Source organism: Stegodyphus dumicola, chromosome 9 (genome assembly GCF_044657685.1).
Source record: "Stegodyphus dumicola isolate Sdum_Otavi_A_Nest chromosome 9, ASM4465768v1".
Taxonomy (NCBI): domain Eukaryota; kingdom Metazoa; phylum Arthropoda; class Arachnida; order Araneae; family Eresidae; genus Stegodyphus; species Stegodyphus dumicola.
The window spans coordinates 129,843,932-129,867,062 of NC_140776.1; the positions used below are offsets into that span (position 1 = coordinate 129,843,932).

The following is a 23,131-nucleotide window of genomic DNA, read 5'->3' on the forward strand; positions in this document are numbered from 1 at the left end:
AAGACACTGGTGGATAAAAGATAAAAATGATTTTATTTTGGGTAATGCAACACATTTCTTTTAAATAACTGAGTTTAAAGGCACCTGAGGTCTCTCTACAAAGCAATGTCACCAAGTCTACAAGTATTAGATAAAATTTATGTAAATAATAAGACTAAAAATACCTTAAAATTCTTCAACATATTGTCCTCCTGCATCAATACAGTTTTGACAGTGAGATTTTTAAACTGTGAAGGTATCCTAGAAGGCATGTTCAGGAAATGTGTTTCATGAACCATTTCACAATTTACTTTCATGTTGTCAATTGTTCTATAATAATGCCCTTTCAGAAGGGATTTCAAATGGGTAAAGAAGTCTGCAGGAGCCTGTTTGGGACTGAGGGTGGGTGGGACACTGTTATCACATTATATTTGGACAGGTAGCTGGTTACAAGTTGGGTGGGCATGTGCCACTCGGCACATTTCCTCTTCATTTTGGAGTCAAACTGAAATGTCCATGTTTCATCCCCTGTAATAACATTGTTCAAAAAATGAGAATCATTTTCATACATTTTTACAACATCTTGACAAATTTCTTCAGCAAGGTTTTTGGTCAAAATTCTTGGAGCAAGCTTCACGCACACTTTTCCAATGTTCAAATCCTTGGTCATAATCTAATGGACGATCGTTTTTGGAATACTTATGTTATGTATTAATTGTTATTATTTTCAAGCATTAAGTTATTTGCTTACTTAATTCAGTTTGAACAGTAACTGAAGTTATTAATTTTTATTTTAGTTTGTTTAAAGTTGGTTGTAAGTTTAAACTGTAATTTTTGCAAACTTTAAATTTAGGTTTGGTTGCTTTAAAAGTTTTCTTAAATTGAAGTTATTTAATTTGAATTTGAATTTAGGAACTTAAGCTTTATTTGATTTCTATACTTGTTTGTTTTGACCCTTAAGGTTTAACTTTTAACTTTAATATTTGAAAGTTTTGTTGCTGCACTTTTGGTGTGTTAATTTTAATTTTATTTGAGGTAACTTAAATTTTTACCCCTCTTTCTATTAAAGTTTATCGAATTCAGATTTTCTGACTGGTGGTAAGGTCAATCAATTATAATTGAAACCCAATCTGGATAATGAGTGTGTATACTTAATTTCTTCTAAAGAAACAATTTATATTGTGCTGACATTTTAATGAACTTAGTTGTTAAATAATAGTTTAATTTTTATTGTACTGAATTCGTTTATTGTAGTGAAAAACTATTCACTGGTTCTGTAATGATTGCTGCACCTCTAATTCTTTTGCCAAGCTTTTTACCACATTATGCTGTTGACTTCACCATCTGGATATTTTTCATAAATGGGACCCTGTTTGCTCTGCGTCTCTAGCATAGAAATGTTCTACTGGGAGATTGTTTACGTAGGGTGAATTTCCGTTGGTTAGGGTGCTCGCCATAGTGGAGTGACAACCCGAGGCGAGGCGAGGCGAGGCTAGTGCCTTCCCCCCTTCCATCAGCAGAGAGGAGGTTGACCCAGCAGAGTGGCCTTGGAGGCTGCACTGTTGAGCTGCATTGTTCATCAAATTCTGGTAGTCAGGAAACCCCTTCCTGTGAAGATTTCTATGTTTCGTCGTTTGGGGTTGCCATGCTTGGCATTCTTCTGATCATCATACTTCGCCAATTATTTCAAGATCTCGCCAGATACAAAAGTTGCTGCGTAGTTGGGACAAGGAATGGGGAAAAGGATATTTGGATAGACGTTGTTTACACAGAGAGCTGCGAAAAAAAAAGAAGTCACATCTACTGTACATCGTGGAGGACAGAGCAGCTGACAGAGAGAGAAAGAATATGCACCTTTCAGCAGTTTTTGACAGTCTAGCCATCCAGTGGTAACTGCCGTGTTTCAAAACCACTAAAGTCCCATGTAACCTTTTTTTTTTTTCCCTAGGCCAGAAAAGAAACCTTATTAGTGTTGGTAAAATCCTAGTATACGGTGCAGCCTTGGCGAGATTTTGAAAATTATCGCCAACACCAAAAATGACCCAAAAAACGTCTATGTATATACTATAAACTATATACTATCACTATATGCATAGTATATACTATAACTATATATATTCTTTGAATGACCCATTTACTACTCATCATATATGTCTCATTTTTACTGTTCATCATAAAGTCGCCAAAAGTAGCCAAATCCCGTGTGCACCGGATACTAAGATTAAACCCCAGTGTTTAGGTTCTACTGGCAGCAGTAACGTTTATGTTGTGTTTGACTAATTTTCACTAAAAATGTTCAGTGTATAATTTGAAGTGTTATAAAAATTTCTCCTTCCCGGTGTAAACCGGTGTTGATTGTTTACCTCCAGTAATATCTCCCTTCAGTATACAAAGATAAGTTTGATGTGATTTTAATTATTTCTTATTTTTGCCATTTACAGTGCTTAAAATTTCACATTGTGTTTATTGCAACATTAAAGGAGCACAGCCCTCCACTCATGGTTATGTTAGTAATATTACAAGTATGTTTTATTTTCTCATTTGTTTTTCAGCTAATGATGATAACCAGCCACCACCTTACCAATTGTAACTTTATACTATTAAGTCACCCAAATTAAACGTTAGTTTGCTTTTCTAACTTATTTGTATTGTTTTTAATTTTATTTAAATTTTGACACTGAACCAATATACTCTATTTACTGGGTTTATATTTGTTAACACAATGCACAAATTGTTACTTGATTACACGAATTCTTATTGAATGTGTTATACACTGTTGAGAAATGTTACTGATGTGGAGCATTTATGCACATTTCCCAAATACATATTGGCATAAACATGAATTTTTCCAATTACACAGTAATAATGTTTAGTAGTATCTATTGTAAATGACTTATGTCTTAGTGTTCTATACCTAATATAGAACATTTAACATGTCAACTATTAAATAAACACTCACTGAAATGTCTGGATTGAAAATTCTTTCACATGAATCGTATTTTCTTCATTTGAGGAAACTGACGGGCATCCAGTGTGGGTTTTATGGCCCTCCAAAAATACCTTCTGATAAACTCATCCCCACACGCTTCTTTAACCACTGAAAAAATTTCTACTGCAGACTTGCTCAGTTTCATACACTTTATCATGTACCTTTGATCCAATAAGTGTTGTAGTGTGACTAGTACAAGACACAAAACAAAAATTTATGAAATCACTTGTTTTTCATCTCTGAGAGCTTGGACACATCTCAACAAGCACTCGCTCAATAGTTGACTCACTCCACTGTTCATCCTGGCGGATAGAGTGTGCTCCAATTTACATTTACTTCACAATGAAATGTATGACATTACTTTCTGGACAGACCTTGTACATAACAGATTGTTCATTATTTAATAATAGAGATGCACATCCTAAAAATTATCAGTAAAAAGATATCAACTTTGGATAAAAATTCTTTTATAATTAATCACATTAACAACTATTTTTTTTTCATGTGTAAATTAAAAATTTTTAATTCCTGTAATGGCTAAAACTTACACGGTTTCCCATTTACGACACTCTGAAAAATGTATATGGTCTGTACAACAAATTTAATGCTTTGGAAAGTTTTTTTTTTTTTTTTTTTTTTTTGTCTGTCTGTGGATAGCTATAGAAATATTATAAATGCAAATTACTAAGAAATTAATCACTGCAATTCACAATTCTAAAACAATAAAAACCCACAACATGAAATGGGACAGTGAATCCTAGCATTATTTAGTACAATACAAATTGAAATTGCTACCAATTTAATAGCTTCATCATGATCAATATACAATATATACTTTTCCACCGATTGAAGAGCGATTAAAAATAAATCATGATCCCCCCCCCAATACAACATTTAGAAAAACCAGAGTGCTATCTTTTTTCACATATGAAAAAGGTTCCTAGTGAATATATTCAAGTTAAATAGTAATTTTTAAAACACATTTCAAATCTGCAGTTTAGCTATGTTGTAGGCAAATTCATTGACAAAAATGCAGCAACTCCCTTTTTCTGCTTGGAAAAAAACTTACGGTAAAACTTAAAAAAACTCACATAAAGGTAACCTAACCTAATTTTCATTACTTTATTAAACGGATAATTTATTATGGGTTACTTTAGAAGCCAACTACAACGGCTTTAGACTAATATCCATGTTATACAAACATAAAGCAAGTTAATTTCTGAGCAAAAATTATGAAAATCCAGTACTTCCAATTATTACCAAAAAGGCACATGGTAAAGAAGAAGAAAATTCCTTATATTCTCCACACACATACACAGAAGGTGCTACTGTCATGAAATCTAAGTGGTGATGGATTATTGCCCAAAATGTTTAAGTTTGGACACTATTTGAGAGAATCATTAGGTTTATTCATAAGAAAACATCAAAAATCAGCAATGCCTTCACTGGAACTAAACTCTGGACCACTTAATTGCTAGTCTCTTACTTTAGAACAGCTGCTTTAAGCTCGGTATCCTTCCTCTAATGATGGTAAAAACTGCTGTCAAAAAAAGGTCGAATCCTCTAATTCCCCCTGTGTAGTGATGATGGCATATGTTATTATAAATGAGGCATGGGTCATTATAACCTTGAAGTGCCTATATTAAAGTAACACTGCTAAAGCATGCAATAAGAAAAGAGAAAAGTTATTACAAAGCTAGAAAAACCTCACACATCCCGCTTAGTTGGCCACTAAGAACATTAAACCTAGCATCAATTATAAGCATCTGTTGGTCTCCCTATTCAGCACTCATTTTTCATTTTAAAACATACAACAATTTGATGCATAATTATTGAAGAATGGAAACATAACTACCCCAAAATTCTGTTCGTGTTTTTCAAATATAGCATTATATCCCTTGAAAATAACCCTTGAATTAAACACCTTAAATTTTAAATAATCTTAAAATTTTATGTGCATTATTTCAAAAAATGAAAGTGGTAAAGAATTTAACTATTTGCTAGAAATACGCTTTGCATACACAGAAGTTCACAAGAGCATTTTTTTTTTTTTTTTTTTTTTTTTTTACAGGCTTATAAGTGCTTCATTTCTAATGCTAAGAATGATATTATTGAAATGCACGTGAATTACAACCCATTATAGTTTCCATCAATATTTTCTTTTTTAATTGTAGTTTTATTATTACATATTAACTACTAATTCAGCAAAAATTTAAAAAATAATAATTAACTATTAAATTACTCAATAGCAATTACTTAAAATGTTCACTAAGTGAATTGAAATTAGAAATATGTTCTTGAAAATAGTAAGAGTAATTAGTATAAAAAAGAGAAATTAAAATGATGTAAAAATAAGTTTTATATTAAAAATGTTTAATACACTTAGAGCACTTTCACACTAGCATATGAAAGAATTACAAGTAAAGATTTTATTTATTCCAAATATTAAGCTAATATTCTATGAAAACCATGATTAAAGGATATAGCAAAATAAAATCAGGATTAATAATAATTTTAGCAATCATAGCTTTCATATGCAATAATGTATAGAAAAATGTTAGCATAAAAACTGATCAACAATATTACCTTGATGATGACCTCCAAGATCAAATGTTGTAAATCGCATATTGCCTATAGCTAATTCTTCTGAAGCTATAAATATTAAAATGTTAAAATTATTATTTTCATTTATTAATTATCAAAAATATTTACTTTATTTGAGACAGCCTTATATTTTATTTTGGAATAAGGCATAGTTTAAAGAGTGTTGCTACATAAAAAGTAACAGTTGGTGGTTCTTTCCAGTTACAGATATACCATGCATTTTTGGTACTAAACTGGTGCATATTGATCTATTTGTTTCCTCATACATTTGACTTGATGCTAAATGGAATCCCTAACGCCTTTTTATTATATTTTTCAAAATTTTAACTTTTTAGCAAATTTCTGTTATGAATTGTTTTTTTCTTTTGTTTTTGTTGATTTCATATCTGACCCTTCCTTTCAAAAAGAGGATAAACATGAAACAGAAGCAAATACAAGACAGGCAGCTACTAGAATGCACTGTAACTGTTACGGATTTAGTTACCTGTGGTTCACAACAGAGGAAGAAACCCCTTTGAACTTTTTAAAATGTATGCTAGGTGATAAGCAATCTATTGCCAAATATGAAACACTGCCACTGAAACAAGCTAAGCAACACATTCCTATAGCATAGACTCCAACCTTCAGCAAACCTTGTCAGTAGTCAACGCGCGAACGACATTTTTACAACTTTGAAAATGTGCACGTAGCGTATGTTGTAATTAACCATTCATTAACTTTAAATTAATAATTAATTGTAATTAATTTTATTACATTTAAAATCCATATACATATAAAACTGAATAATTAAAAATATACCTTGTAAATTATATGCACATTTAATTAGAAATTTTCTTTTAACTCCTCAAGCATTCACTAATAAAAAGTACTTCAAATCACTACTAATCATAGAAAAAATCAGAAGCTATAAATCATATCTTTATTCTGGATATGATTTCTACAGGGAAATAAAATTTAAATAACCAAGAATGATACATATAAGTATTAAACAAAATATGCATAATTTATGAATGCAAAGATTTATATGTAGCATGCTTAGCAAGCTTAAGTTCTGATTTTGAGAATGTTTTTTTATAACACAGTTCTTCATTTGCCTGCATATTTATTTTTTCAATCAAAACTGCTTCAAGAGTTTTAAGACCTAAATTTGGTCGAAATTCCGTCTGATTTTTTTTAACAATAGAAAAAATTCTTTCGCAAGCTGCATTTGAATGAGGTATTATTAAGATAGCAAGCATTACAGAAGGCAATACTTTATATTTAATACACCCATTCATATTTTTTAATTTGGCAATTTCTCCCCATGCTATATCAATACGCAAATCTACAATTTCTTTCAAATCATCTACTTGATACATGGAAAATTCAATTTCTACTTGATTAAGACATTTTTCATCAATAATGGATGGAAAAGTATTCATCAAGTAAAGAACAGATGAAAATGAGACTTCAGTTCTCAAGTTGATGTCAGCAACTTCAGCATGTTTTAGAAATGGATCACTCAGTGGAAATTTATCAATTATATATGAACATGCAGTTACAAAAAAAAGCTCGCACAGAATTGAAAAATGATTTCACTTCACTTTCATTCAACTTGGCATTTTTTAAATATAGTCTTGTTTCCGCACCAATCACTAAATTTTCATTTTCTTTTTGTTTACTATACTTCTGAAATGGAATAGATGTTAGAGTAACATCTTCATTTTCTTTAGAAATTACTGATGGTTTTACGAATCTAACAAATAAATTCATTAAAAGTTCAAAAAGTTCTCTTCTCAATTTATGTATATGAGGAGCTTGTTGTTGCAAATTAATATTTACTGTTATAAACAAAGGCAAAGTATTTTTCAAAAATAACAAGTACAATTTGGTGGTCGGTGACTGTAAAATTTTTTTAATGTTTTGCAATCTCTTTCCTTCATTCTCACTGTTATCTGGTTTATCTCCAAAAAAATTTATCACAGCATCCCACTGTTCCAAAATCCTTGTTATAGATTCTAAAAGAGACAACCATCTCGTACTGCAATATTTCAAAATTTTATGAGATTTTGCATTCTGTCCCAAAATTTGTTGAGCAACTTTGAAGCTATGCTTCCGTTTCGAACTTTTCTCCAAGTAAAAATATATATCTATTATCAACATTTCAATTTCTGAGCCAATTAATTTTTCAGTAGCTTTTCTTGCAGCTATATGCAAGAGGTGGCACGGACAACCTCGGGTGATTATACTTGGTTGATGCATTTTGATAAATGATGCTACACCTTTAAACTTTCCAATCATATTACTAGCATTATCTGAAGAAAATGATAAGCAATTTTTCCATTCTAAACCTTTGTTTTTAAAGTTTTCATTTATACAATTAAAAATACCTTCTCCTGTATTATCCGTGCATTCTAAAATAGAAATCAATGAAGTAATTATCACTCCCTTTTCTTTACTGTAGTATGTTATAACCAATGGGTACAGTTTGTTATCATTGTTATCATTACTTCCATCAGTACTTAGAGAAAATAATGTACTGCACACTGATTTTATAATATCAGCAACAGTATTTTCTGCAAGCGTTTTCACAATAGCAGCAGTTTTGGTATGACCGCAGCTAAATTTTTTTGCTATGGCAGAATCCGGAAACATTGCTTTGAAAAGCTCTTTGTAACGAGAAAGCGGTAGATTATGTTCAATTAAAAAACGAACAAAATAGCATTCGGCTTTTATAGGATCTGTTTCATCATCTTTTATTAAGAAATTTGTTATTTCTTTAGATTTTACGGTGCCAAGTTCTATATGCTTTTGAGAAAACACATGCCGTTTACAGTCATCTTTTCCGCCATGAGCAACTGAGAAGTCTTTGTTGCATACACTGCAGTGTGCATGATTCACAGAAATTTCGGACGCTTTAATGCATGGAAATTCTGAAGAATATGAATCTTTAAACTTCTGCTTTGATAATTTTGGCTTCTTCGTTCGAGGCAGCATTATGATTAAAAATCTTTCACCTGATTCACAGTTCACAAGACACACGCTAAGCTCTCGCCGTAAACTACACAATGCAGCCGAATGCAGCCTAAACACGCATCAGCGAGGAACCTGGGAGACAGACAATTGGGTGGAACTATTGATAAGTCGTTAATGGTTGGAGTTACTGATCTACGATTGGCTAATTCTTCAAAACTAGGAACGCACTCAACACGTGATATATGATAACACGAGTATTCAGCCAATCATCGGATGAATTAGTTGGTTCCGTTTTGCGTACTGGTTCTCCTGCTCGTTTCTGTAAAATCCGTAGTTTTTTCCATACTTTTCGTAGCTCGTAGTTTTTCATGAATTTTTGTAGAAACTACGGAGAATCCGTAGTAGTTGGAGTCTATGCTATAGCAATGAACAAAATATGCTCATGCATACAGTTTCCTAATGGATGCAACTAAATGGGATGAGGGATAAAATGCTCAAATTTTAAAATCTCCTGTATGTTCTTAAGTTACAGGCTGCTCCTCAAAATTGAGCTTTTCTTAATAAATATATCACACCATGACAGCTATACAAATTTCAGCAGATTACAACAGTTCTGCTTCTTCTTCCACCCTTACATATCAATTTGCCTGTTAAATTTCTCTCAGCTCTGCTTTTAACTAATAGCCTGTTTTCACCTGAGATATTCTATTACTGCTCTTGCACTTAAACTATAATTTATGTTACAATGACTTTCAAGCATAAGAATAGTGCATCTAAACTTGAGAGGCCATGAAGGGAAAAGTAAAAATTTTGCACTGTTGTTATTATTACAATTATGATGCAATATAATGCCCAGTATATTTTATTAATATTATATACTGGCAGCCGTCTGGCTTTTAAATATACCGGAAAAATGGCTGAAGAGAACACCAAACGTTAAATTTAAAAACTGCATAGAATTTTACTCTGCAGAACAACTCCATAAAAAAAAGTTATTACGTATAACAAAATTACAATGAAATAAGCAATATCCCTTAATACAAATATTAATTATCATAATAAATAAATTAACCAACTTCCCTTTGCAAAATCTTAAGAACTCAAATGGTATAAAGGAGGTTAAAAACTTTGTTTCCTAAAAAAATGACTCAAAACTTTTCCATATCTTAAAAACAGTGAAATGAGCAATAAATAACATAAAAGAATACAAAAAAAAAAAAAAAAAAAAAAAAAAAAATTCTGAAAAAAAGTATAATTAATGATATTTTATCTTATATTTTCAAGAGAAAAAAATTAGGTTCTACTTTGGTAGACAGTTGCATGGATTTTTGGCGATTTACATTGACGCAATTGTTGGCGCGGTTTTTATAGTCATCATCCATCTTGAAAAATGCTGTTTTTGTGTATTTTACGCATATAGTAAAGTATTAGAAACTTTAAAAAAATAAATATCGTTAAAAATAATGAATTAATTTTTTGTTGAAAACGTTGTTTTTTAAGATGGCTGGCAAAAGTAAAGAAATATATTTACTAAGAGTATAAAATGCTAAAGTAAGATTAAATTATTACTTTCATATGATAGAATAAAAACACCGCTATAAAAACATTGCGCCAACATTTAATTGGATTAAAATATTGCTTAAATTGAATATTGAATTAAAAACATCATACCAGCGTTTAAAAGAATTAAAATATTACTTAAATACTTTAAAATAAGTTTTATAGGATTTAATTATTTAACATTAAAACATATGTAACAATAAATATCTCGGGAATTTTTGAAAATATTGTACTATTAATTTTTTAATGAAAGTTGAAGTATACAATTATAAAGTAAAAGAAAATTATGTACTTACATTTTTTTTAAAGTATTTTAGTCGTATATTGATAAGTACCAGAAAAAAAAAAAAAAACGATCTTCATCTGCGATCCACATCTCTCGCACTTCATTGGAGAAGCAATTAGCGAGGTTTTCTCCAAAAATTTAAAATAAATTTCCTCTGACGCTATTAACAATTTATAAATAAATCTTTGATTAGGAAAGCCAGGTTGGCCAAAATAAGGTCTCAAAGGGCAATTTTTTTATTCCGATACCAATAATTCTTGGTAATTACCAATAACAACATTCATCTTCGAAACGGACATATTCATTCCATTTGAAATCTGAGGAATTCGAAGAGATGAATAATAAAATTTTAAAATGGCGCGGTAATGCACAAATATTCAGTAACCAATAAGGGAGCTGGTTACACTACACATAGAATTAAAATTATTTAAATAATCATTCATAATAAAAATAAAATTTTTTAAAACAAATGCAAAATTAAATTGTATTTTAATATTTAACAGCCATAAATAATGTTTAAAACATTAGATTAAATTTATAGATATTAATAAAACCAGCTACGTTTTAAGTAAGGTGACGTCATTGATTACATCATCCACAACATAAAATTATATAAAATACTATAAACAACAAAATTTTTATTTCAAATAAAAATGCAAAATTAAATTGATTTTTAATATTTAGAAGCCATAAATAATATTTAAAACACGGAATTTATGCATAAAAAATGCATTTTTTTAAAAATAAAATGACAACAAAGTATCGGTTACCATTAATAACTTATCCAGTAATGGGTTTACCATAAGTCGTATTACTCGAAAAAAAAAATTACCAAAATCTGTGCAACCATCTATCAAACTAGCACCAAAAATTACAATGAAATAAGCTATATCCCTTAATACAAATATTAATTATCCCAATAAAAAAAAAAAACTTTCCTTTGAAGAAAAAAAATCATGCAAAACTTTTCAATATCTTACAAACAGTGAAATAAGCAAAAAATAACATGAAAGAAACTCAAAAAACAAAAAATTCCATGAAGAATTTTACTCTGCAGAACAACTTTATAAAAAACATCTATAAAAATGTATTATATATATATATAAAAAAATGGCAATGAAATATGCCAATCTCTTAAAAACGGTGACATACGATGAAAAATTGTTGCCAAACCCATATTTCTAAAAGAATGAAACTATTCAAAATGATGCAATTTCATCAAAAATCTATCAACAGTAATAAGAAAGGAAAATTGTTGCCAAAATCACATTTGTAAAGATGTGAGATGTGTACTCGGAAGCTTCATTTAAAAAATTTTTTTAAATTGCAAAATATTATCATTTTTCCAAAATTCTTTTTGTATAAGCAGTTGCAAGGATGAAAGTTTAATGTGTCTAAAAATCAAAGAAAAATAAACTGTACATTTTTAAACATATACTTTTTTAGAAAAAATCCCATTGAAAAGGTGCTAAGCTCACTTAGTTAAATAAATTCGTATTTAATCGATTTATTGAAACACGGAATTTATTTTAAGTTCGTAAAATAGCTAAATGCCTATGTTTCATGACGATGTGAAAATGGAGTGCGTAGAGTAAAATTTCGCTTTCCTATAGCCCATTATGTCTCAAAATGACGCGATTTCGTCACAAAACATAAAATAAAAAAAGTTATAATTCGAATTTCGAAAAAAATCGTTTCAAGGTACACTGGCTCTTGTCTAGATGCACCTATGTACCAAATTTCGTAGCCTTGGGTCTATTAGCTTATGCGCAGCGCTAAAGAAAGACACACACAGACTCTTTGTTTTATTATATGTAGAGATAATATTAACAATGTCTTACTGTGCCAAAAGCTAAATTTACCAATTAAGCTTCACCAAATTCATATATATTACATGGATAACCTGGTGTACATAGCATTTACTGTTGCCCACAGTTTCACACATCCGTGATATGTTCCGGAACAAATTACTTGCTGATATGGGAGTACTTAATAAAAACTACACTAAAAGAAAATTATGTAACATGAAACAGAAGGTATACATGAACATATGACAGCAACAAAAGGAATGATGATTCAACAAATCATGTTTGTATTTGAACATCTTTTCCTTCCCAATATAAGGAAAGGCCACACAGCTATTTTGGTTCCATGCCACATTTTAATTTTATGATGCTGTCATCTGAATTATGAAATTTTCTTTAAGAAGAAAACACTTTATGAAATAAAATAGATGCTTGTTCATTTCTTGGCAAATCCCAAGTAGTGAATTAAGGGGGGAGGCAAATGTGATTAGATGAAAAATGAAGTTGTATGGGTTACATAGACAAGTATTATCAGGAAAAAAGCCAAACCAAACAATTATTGTCTGGCACTGAAAAAATACACACATACACAAAACTTCTTTTTTAAAAAAATGCCAAGTTCTTATGGCTTTAACAGAAAAGTACCTAAAATCACACATAATCATTAAACTAAACATAAATTGAGAGCATAAACAATAATTACATTATATACTTATACATAGTTGTGCAGTTAGATATAGCTACAATATTATGTAATAAAGAGTTTCATAAAATAATGACTGAGGATGGAGTGACAAAAGCAGTTTTCCCGATCATATGATACAATTTTAGAATTATAATCTCTGACTTATACTGATTTTTACACTATCCATTATTTTATATCAAACTGGAAAGATTACGCAGTTGATTACCATAAAATACAGGAAAATTAAAGCTGGAAAAGTTCTCATTCTGGCAGGCCTTGGCAAAACCAACTAACATACCTCATAGTTAAAAAATCTGATGTGTACACCACATGACTTCCTTGTACGGAATATTAAATTATACACATTTTTTCTTGCATTTCGTTTAAACTTATTGGATTTAATTAAATCTACTTCGCCAACAGCGCATAAACCACAATAGAATAAATGCATTTTTTAAAATTCACTCTATTTGTTTACCATAGAGACACTCTGGTGCTAGGTTCACTTAACAGTATTATATTTTGTTCATATTATAACTCAGAATGCACAAAATATGTATCATTTAAAGAATTATCTAATCATTGCCAAATGTTCTATTCAAATACTATAATAAAGCTAGAACAATGCATAAAAGAAATTAAGCAAACAAAACAAAAAAGAAACAGTTTTTCACAGACGATTGAGTATTTCTCACTCAATTAATTCAGTTCTCACTTCGCGACAAGGCAAAAATACATAAAAACTCAAAATATCTCGGCTGATCTTTGGAATATGGTAACAGGTAGTTTGGCGACATTTTGGAGGTGATAAAGGTTACTACCTAGGACTTTTGGAATAATGTGAGAAGTACTCAGTTCCGATTACGCATTATTTTGTGTGAGGGAAATGAGAGATCATGAGATATGTCATGTGACATTAATGGACGAATCACTGTTCTTTAATCGGAAAAGGGGGTAAATTTGTAAAAATATCTGCTGTACAGCATTAGTTTCATTCTATGTTCTGTAAAACAGTGTTGTTTAATATGTGGATCCCATGGCCCTAGATAAAGTAAATCCGAAATTTTTATTGCGTTTATGTGTAATTGAAAAGAATTGCTTAATTGCGGATAAGTATGAATGTCCAACATGTGGGTTATGAAATGAGATTGTGTGAAAGGAAGGATATTACAGATAAGTTTGAATGGCGGTGCAAGAAATCTGGTGAAAACGGACATTTTGTGATCTGTCATGCACTCAAGATTCTGTAGAAGATTAGGTAAGTTAGTATTTTTAATTATTTGAGGATATTATTTTTATGCATTGTTCTAAATGTAAGGAGTAAATAAATTAATATGGTATTATTGGAAAATTGTTATTAGCAATGATTTAGTTTAAAGTAATTAGGATTGTAAGCTAATTTTTATTAATTTAATGTATGTGCTTATTTATATTTTAAGTAGTGTTTTTCAATTTAATTATATTTTAATTTAATGATCGTGGTTTTGAGAGTTATATGTTTGTAGTATTTTGGAATACGTTTGAGTAGAAGTAAATGTGCATGGAAAGAATTTAAGTATTTGGAACCATTTTTAATGTTTGCGTTAGAAATTGGTAGGTGAGGTTTATAATAGATAATTTAGAGGGAAAAGTTTTTGGATATTTTATTTATTTTATACGTGCAAATGTTCATCCTTGGAAAGGGTATATACTTTTTCGCGATCAGGTAATTTCATATGTCCTTTATACCGAATTCAAAGATTCACAAAATTTTCATGCATTTTCGTGAAATTTTTCTAATTTATGAGAAAAAAGCAGTGTACATGGATATAGTGAAGAGTGTGTGCAATGCCATTTTTGTGCAATTCTGGGATGTTTTTTTAAGTAAAAATAATTTGATGTGTACATGGTTTAATTATATTTTAATTAAATGATAGTTATTTGTGAATTATATGTTTGTAGCAATTTGATATACGTTTGAGTGGAAGTAAACGTGCATGGAAATAATTTAAATATTTGAGACTAAGTATTTGCAACTATTTTTAATGTTTTGTTATAGATTCGTTGGTGACGTTTATAATAGATAATTTAGAAGTAAAAGTTTTTGGATATTTTATTTATATTATACGTGGAAATGTTCATCCTTGGATAGGGTATATAATTTTTCGCGATCAGGTAATTTCATATATGTGCTTTTTACCAAGTTTAAAGATTCACAAAATTTTCCTGCATTTTCGTGCAAATTTTTGTAATTTATGAGAAAATAGCAGTTTAGATGGATAAAGTCAAGAGTGTGCGCAATGCCATTTTTGTGCAATTCTGGGATGTTTTTTTAAGTAAAAAGAAGTCGGCGTGTACATGTTTACTGTGTATGTGCGATTTTGAAAAACGCGGCAAGGAGCTTGCGATTCTGCACTTTTTCCCAATTTTGCAGTTAATATTTGTCATGATTAAGCAGTTTTGTTCCATAAAATTTCAAGCATAAGTGTAATTTGGCTAGTAGATTGTTGGAAAAAGTGTTGAGTAAATAAAAAGAAAAGAAACATGTCTTTACTTCGTGAAGACAAAATGGCGGCGGGAAAGAAAAAAAAAGAGGGTTGCTGTAGCAGAGTTGGTCGCCAAATTTTCGCCAAAAAATCGCCAAGTTACCATAATCCAAAGATCAACCAATATCTCTATTAAAAATTACTAATTATTAAAAATTAAATAATTAAAAATTAAGTAAATCTTAAACACTTATTTCCTCAAAAAAATTCCAGAAAGGATTAAGCATGATTTAAATTGCAATAATAAATGAAGGCATTTATCTTTGTTGTTGCGAAGCTACGCTTCTCTAGATTGGCAACAAATTCACTATTCTGCTGTTTCAAATGTACACAAGCAATGGCCGCCATCAAAAAAATTATTAGGCTTAGCGGCTTTTAAACAACTTTTAAACTGACAATAATTCTAAAAATATTGCATACAGATTTACTAAAGGCATAAAAACCTTAACCAGAAGATAAAAACAACATAATTCAATCATTTTTAAAGCAAAAAATGTACAATTTACAAACATATAAGAGTAAAGAAACTGAGATCAGTGAGCCGGGTAACAGAGTGGATATATTTATATACGTTTGACGTGGCCGATTGAAACCAAAATACGAGGTGCACATCTACATGTTATAGTAGTCCTATATACAAAATTTCGACGTTCTGAGGCTACTCGTTTTTGAGTTATGCGAGATACGTACGTACATACGTTTGTACAGACGCTACGAAAAATTATCATCAGAATTCATTTTAAAGCAGTTTTTTTAATTTTTTGGAGGAAAAGGGTCTTTTATTCTGTCCTTACGTACAGATATCACGCAAAAACATCGTTAAATTGCATTCAAAAGTGGTCAAAATGGATATTTTCGTTGAAATATGCTGCCTGAAGCTTTTCGCGATTACAATACTTCCTTTTTACTTCATACAAGGAAGTAAAAAAATCCCAAATACTCCTAACACATTAATTTAACCAAAATCAAACTCTTGGCAAAACTAGCATTTGTTAGCAGCTTTAAACACTAAACTATTTTTGGAGGCTTGTTAAGAAAAAATAAAAGTTACTATAAAGAAAATGTACACATTTTCGTAATTAAAATTTAGTTCATATATAATTAACAAAAAGTAGTTTTAGATCTTATTGTCTAGCAATTTTTTAAAACCACTAATTTCCTTGCTATCTTTATAAGTGAATTTCTCATTAGCAATCTTTCTCATAACATAGACATAACAGTCTAATTTTTCACTTAATGTTATATGATTCGATAAACAATCCATTCAATGTTAATATAGGTAATATAGTTTCTTCTTATTAAAATATGTGTTAAATTGTTAAAGAAATTCTTAGGATAATTTATAAAGTATACTTTTTAATATCAGCCTTTGAACACACAATTTTTTAATTAAATAAATTCAGAGAAATACAAACATGTAGAATGCTTTGTATTAACAAGATTAAAAAAGTTATTTTCATAAATGAATAGTTTTCTTGCATACCTAATTTATAGAGATGATTATATTGTGAAAAAAAAAAAAAAATCTAGAAAAGTAATCCAATAGCCTCTAACAGACAGAAACTTCTCAATTTTGCATTACTGAATGTGAATAATACCACAGTATATGAGAATGCATAAAATGTTGTACTTAAGCACAAAAACACATACCCTAAAACATAAGAGAGGTTGCTGTATCAAACCAGATTGTTCATATAATACTACTTGCATTAACAAATGATAATGCCCAAAGACCCACTGACTAAAAATAAAACTTAATTAGTTTGATAGAAGTTACATCCCTACCTAAGGAATGTGGGCTGATTGTACCGTTAAACTGCTCTGCATTCATTGGTATGGTCATTAGAACCGCATATCAATGATCCTATCTCACAACATCCATAACTGTCATGAAGTCAAAGACAGATTTGGGATGAAAACTTCTCAGAGAGGCTGAACATTAATGGAAGCTGCTATAACTAGACTAAAAGCTCCCCATTCACTCATCCAGTGCCACTTACCATACATCCTGGTTGAATAGTCTCATGAAGCATCAGAGTCGTAGCTAGGGTTTTCAGCGCCCAGGGACAACTGAAGATTCGCACCCCCTACTGCTTGCCAAGGATGGAAAACATTTAATTCTAAAATGTCGTAACATCAGTTTGGCGCCCCTTGGATTCTGCGCCCGAGGACAGATGCCCCCCTTGCCCCCCTCTAACTACGCCCCTGTGAAGCATCGTTGCAAGAATGTTGAATGCAGAGGTTGGGTTTTATTGTTAGTTTTCACTGCAATGTTTACCACAAACTCGTTTTGCACATTGACATGAATTCTTACCCCAGTGTAATAACTATAATAATGCCTAGAATATATTAGATTTTTGATAATCTTAATCCTCATCATCATGAACAGTGATGAAACAATTTTCACTTGGCTCAGATGACCAGAAATTTAATACAAGGAGAATCCTAACCAACAACACACATTCCATGTCATTGCAGAGTGATGTATGTCCATCACCCCAGATGTTAACACTTGATAAGCTAGCCATTTTGATACTCGCTTACTCAATCATTTTTACTATCAATTTAATAGCTGATAATACTTCAATATCATCCTGCAAACTACTATATTGCCAATGTTATCACATTTGCTTTAAGCCATCTTTCAATGTCTCCTGCACACAGTAACATCTCAAAGGAATGTCTGCACAGCATGACAACATTCTCTTGATATGTCAGATTGCTATACACCTCCCTAGTCACACACACACACATGGAACATATTAGGATGCTTATTACACACATCTCATAGTACATGTGAATATACAGAACACCTTGCAATATTCTCCAGGAAAGTATTTCATGTCTTTATGAGGCCATGCCAGTCAATATATCCTCAGGCATAGCTATCATACTAGTATCTCATATTTTTAACCTTATTTGCTTGATAAATCAATTACCTGCTATCTAGTTTTCGTAAGTTCATTTTTGTATTGTTACTGCTCATATCAAGTTTTGTCATAATCTAAAAATCTTTAGTTAATTGAACAAATTTCTGAAACTGCACATAAGACCTTTTTCTTTCTTTCTTTTCTTTTTTTTTCTTTTTTCCCATCCATATCACTCATACACCTGATATGAGTTTAAAATTGTGAACTTTAATTAAACAAATGCAGCAAAACACTTTATAGTAGTAATTATAGTAGGTAATTTAGTATATAAATATTTATAATAGGTAATTTCAAATAGCCAAACAAAATACTCACTTGGGTGTAAAGTAGGAACATGCTGTGCCATTCTGTCATCTTTTAACATGTGTAAAAGTGTAGTTTTTCCTGCATTATCCAAGCCCAAAAATAACAGTTTGCCACTCTTTTTCCATAATCCTAACAATCATGCAAAAAGTCATGCAATAAATAGCACTACATTTCAAACAGGCAAAATGCTCTATAAAAAAGTTTAAGTAATACAAGCATATAAAATTAGCATAAAAATATCTCAACTTTCTTATTAATGTATGTTATTACAATACATTATAAAATAATACACCAAGTCATTGAATGCATAAATTCTTGAAGGAATGTTTCGGTAGTTATCGTTTATTTTTATGCAATTTCGATTTTTAAATTAATGTGACTCATAGAAATTGAAGCAAAGTAAAAATTTATCTTGCACCACAAAATCAAGGGAAATCCCTTTTTGAAAGCACACAGTCTTTTTGACATTTTAATCTACACACTGTGATGCTGATCTTACCTTATTTACATAATATTTAGCGCAGTATCAGTATTTACTGTTGTTAATCTTTGGATTATGGTAACTTGGCGATTTTTTTGCAAAAATTTGGCGACCAACTCTGCTACAGCAACCTGCTAGTTTATGTTTGGATGCCATTTTATTTTCACAAAATAAAGTTTTTTTTTTTTTTTCTTTTACTCAACATTTTTTTCCAACAATCTGCTAGCCGAATTACGCTTATGCTAGAACTTTTATGGAACAAAAGTGCTTAATCATGACTTAGATTAGATGCGAAATTGGGAGAAAGTGCAGAATCGCAAACTGCTTGCCGCGTTTTTAAGCATATACACGGTATCAGCCGCGTTTTTAAGAATTGCATATACACAGTATCATCCATGTACACGTTGACCCATTTTCACTTAAAAAAACATCCCAGAATTGCACAAAAATGGCATTGCGCACACTCTTGACTTTATCCATGTACACTGCTACAGTCCTAGCTAGTAACCTTTATCGCCTTACCAAAATGTCGCCAAACTACCTGTTACCATATTCCAAAGATTAACCTTTACTGTTTCAACTCTAGCCAGGAGGTCAAGAAGCAGAATGCTCCTTTTGTCCTAGAACACCATGAACATCACTTTTCGCCCAGACAGAGTCTGCTTGAATTTTGTTATGCAAGAAGATCTACTGTGATATCAATGCTTTGATTTCTGTTTGGTTTCCAGGAAAAAAGGGAGGGCAACCAATGTTTTACTGCCTGTGATAATTCTGTCAAGAAATTCCTTACTAACATTACAGTATCGTTGCAAAAAGGTCAATACTGATCCCATATGTCTCTTTTTATTTAGTGTCAGGCTCTTTTTGCATCCATATGGGATTTCAATAATTAAGTATAAGCCATTTCAACAATTGCACTTGCGAAAATTTCTGGAACATGAGGTGCTCTGTGTAACAAGCATGTTTTCATATAACAAAGAATAGGAATCATCTAAAGGAAATAGCACCCGAGTTCTGTAAATTGTGAAGCAACAATTCTCCAAAATGTGCTTCTACTGCACTAAACTGTCACTGATGATGGATAGCCAACCATTTTTCTCACGGTGGATGTCTTAATGACCTTCACGAAATTGCTTGCGGTTCCAGTGCACTATTTTCATGCTCATGATGTCAGGGCCCATAGGCTTGGCACAGCTGACAATTATGATCTATGCTATCTTCTGTGCATTCAAAAATTTGACTGAAGATTAACCTTTCAACTGCATTCCTACAAATGAACAGAAAGTGGCAACTGTCGCAAAAAAACATGTTTTTAAACTTTTTTTTAAGTGTCTTGTATTTTTAATTCATCTCTTGTAGGACTTTGTAAATTACTATTTAAAATAAAAATTGAAAAAGGGATTAAGAAATACTGAATTCTATTCCCAGTACAAGTCATTACATTATTTGTCAAGTTATTTTAGGTATGTATGTGCAGGGAGAAAAATTCTAATATAATGTATCGAGAAAATCCAGAATGATACACAACACTGCTATGGTCAAAGCAGGTTTATTTTTTAGTCTTTAATGAAAATGAGAACAGCATTGAAAGAACCTTTTGATCTTGAAGACATACGATTTTTTTTAATCCTCTAAAGTACAATTTTAAAATTTATCATTTGGATTTTGGACATGAATAATTGTTTTGTCAAACATCTCAAGGTAATAATAATCCTTAATAGAGCAGATGCATTTACTTCTAATAACAACATTGTTCAAGAGATGCACGTGACATTTCTTTGAATTATGTTTTCCAAATAAAGTAAATTTATTACCAAGCAGTTGAAAAATTATTAAAAATTTAGCTCTATTGATTAATCAATCAGCAAAGCTAAAGTTTATTAATTACTGCTCATTTCATTAAATATTGATTATCATTCAACCTGACTGATTAATCAATGACTTCTTGAACATAAACATGTAAATAGGATCCCAGTGGAACACTTCATGTTGCAAAATTAATTAGCAATCACTTATCGCACTGCTCCAAGACTTGAAGATTCCAAAGGTTAAAGCATGCACAGATTAGGTTAGGTTATTTGGTTACAGGAAAGCACACAAGGGCTATCTGCCTCAGGGAAAGAATGGCTTCGGAACAATTTCTAGGTAAAACTGGCTCATATTCATCTTACACAGCTGGAAAAACCAACCATACAGCCAGTCTATTCACCTGGGTTCAAACCAAAGTTGAACTATTACCATTCAGCAGTCTTAACAACTTGGCCACCGCTTCGGGAAAGGAGGTTCATGCATGCACAGATTGATACAAAACAAATCCCCCAAAAGATCACATTTCTGCATGCACAGAATTCTTCTCAACTTACTGGGGTGAAGAGTTGGAATTGGCTGAGTCATACGATCTTCTTTTAACATACCTAATAATGTAGTTTTACCTGCATTATCTAGACCTAAAAAAATCAACTTGGCACTTTTGCGATACAACCCTAGAAGAAAAAATTTATAAATTTTCCTTTCTTTTATATAACTGTATCCTTTTTTATTTAAAAATATAAACACATTTATTAATAATAATCTTGGATTTAAAGGTAAAAATATATTTACGGTTGTCCCTTGGTGGAAATTTGCGATTTTTGGCAGAACATGGATACCAAGTTTGCGCAATTCTTTGACTTGTTATCTTGCCTTTGTGTAATAACAATTTTAAAAGTATATTTATGGGTATCTCTTAGCAAAATTTGTCAATTTTTAGCAGTACATGGATACAGAGTTTGTGCAATTCTTTGACTAAGCATTGCACACTCCAATGGACTTGATCCATGTACATATCGACCTATTTTCACTTAAAAAAACAACAGAGAATTGCACAAACTTGGCATTGCGTACTCCCTTGACTTTGTCCATGTACACATTAATATATTTTCACTTAAAAGTCAACGGAGCACCCAATTCTAGGTAAAAGTATATTTACGGAACATTCATCTACTAAGGTTACCATAAATGAAAACTTCGCAATAATACAAGGGGCACCCTTCAATCTACTCTAACCGATTTAAATTTTAACGCATATCTAACTGAAACATTCTAAATTCTCTAATGATTATTTGTCAACTTGAAGCTATTTTAATGGGCAAGTAGTATATATTTTGGGGTACCCCTTGGATTACCGGCAAGTTGTTTCATTTATGGTAACCTGAGTACGGTGTGTGTTTCGGAAACCCTATCAGGACGTAATTGGCTGCTGTGCATGATCATGCTGATTTTGATTGTTGGAGAATATTTCTCAGGGCTTATTTCTGTGTTGGATGTCGGTAGGAAGTATGTTGCTCATTTTGTGCTTTACAACATAAAATGGCTCTCGGTTGTAAGATTAACCTGAAGTTTCTCTAAGATTTGGAATGAATGGAAAAGAAAGCATTGATTGACTGGTGTGTAAATGAAGATTTAAATGGCTTTATTGAACTCTCAGTAAATCAAGCAGTGACATTTAAGGATTTGGAAACAGAAGCTCACATCAACACTAAAGAAATATGTGGAATGTAATAAAAAGTGATTTTTGAAAGAAAAGCCACTGACAGTCTGGCACCATGGAGGATATTTTTCTTACTTTTGTGAATATATATGATGATGGTAGCACACAGATTCTAGTTCAGATGAATTTAAACAGTTTTTGGAAGCTGTTAAGGAATTCTGTGTGCCATACACTGTAATTTCTAAATAAGGTAAGTCGAAATTTCCTTTTTGTACTGTGCAGCTTAAATAACATGCATTTCCTTTTTTTTTTTTTTTTTTTTGTATTTCCTTGTTTTACTTTGATTTAAAATGCAGTTTATTGAGATTATAATGTATTGCATTATGTTTTAGATGACATTTTACTTGGGATGGCATTGCACGTAAACAGGAATGGCTACAAAAATATTTTCGCCAAGGATTATCCTGAAATACACTTTTCCCTAATGGGCTTATATACACACTGAGATAATGACACCAGTAACTATTAACGCTTGCATAAGAACTTTCTGCAATGCC

At 31.1% G+C, this 23,131-nt stretch overlaps 1 protein-coding gene across 3 annotated transcripts in view; it reads right to left on the reverse strand.

Moving 5' to 3' along the window:
- LOC118186649 (small COPII coat GTPase SAR1B-like) overlaps positions 1–23,131 on the reverse strand; it is a 43,507-nt gene that overhangs the window by 11,962 nt on the left and 8,414 nt on the right. The window contains exons 3-5 of one of the 3 annotated variants that reach the window (XM_035356762.2): positions 21,469–21,588; positions 18,634–18,753; positions 5,555–5,620 (exon numbers count right to left, since the gene is read on the reverse strand). In XM_035356762.2, the coding sequence (XP_035212653.1) occupies positions 5,555–5,620; positions 18,634–18,753; positions 21,469–21,588 (306 nt within the window). The remainder of the gene's footprint in view (positions 1–5,554; positions 5,621–18,633; positions 18,754–21,468; positions 21,589–23,131) is intronic. The other 2 variants (XM_035356765.2, XM_035356764.2) reach the window with 2 other exon arrangements.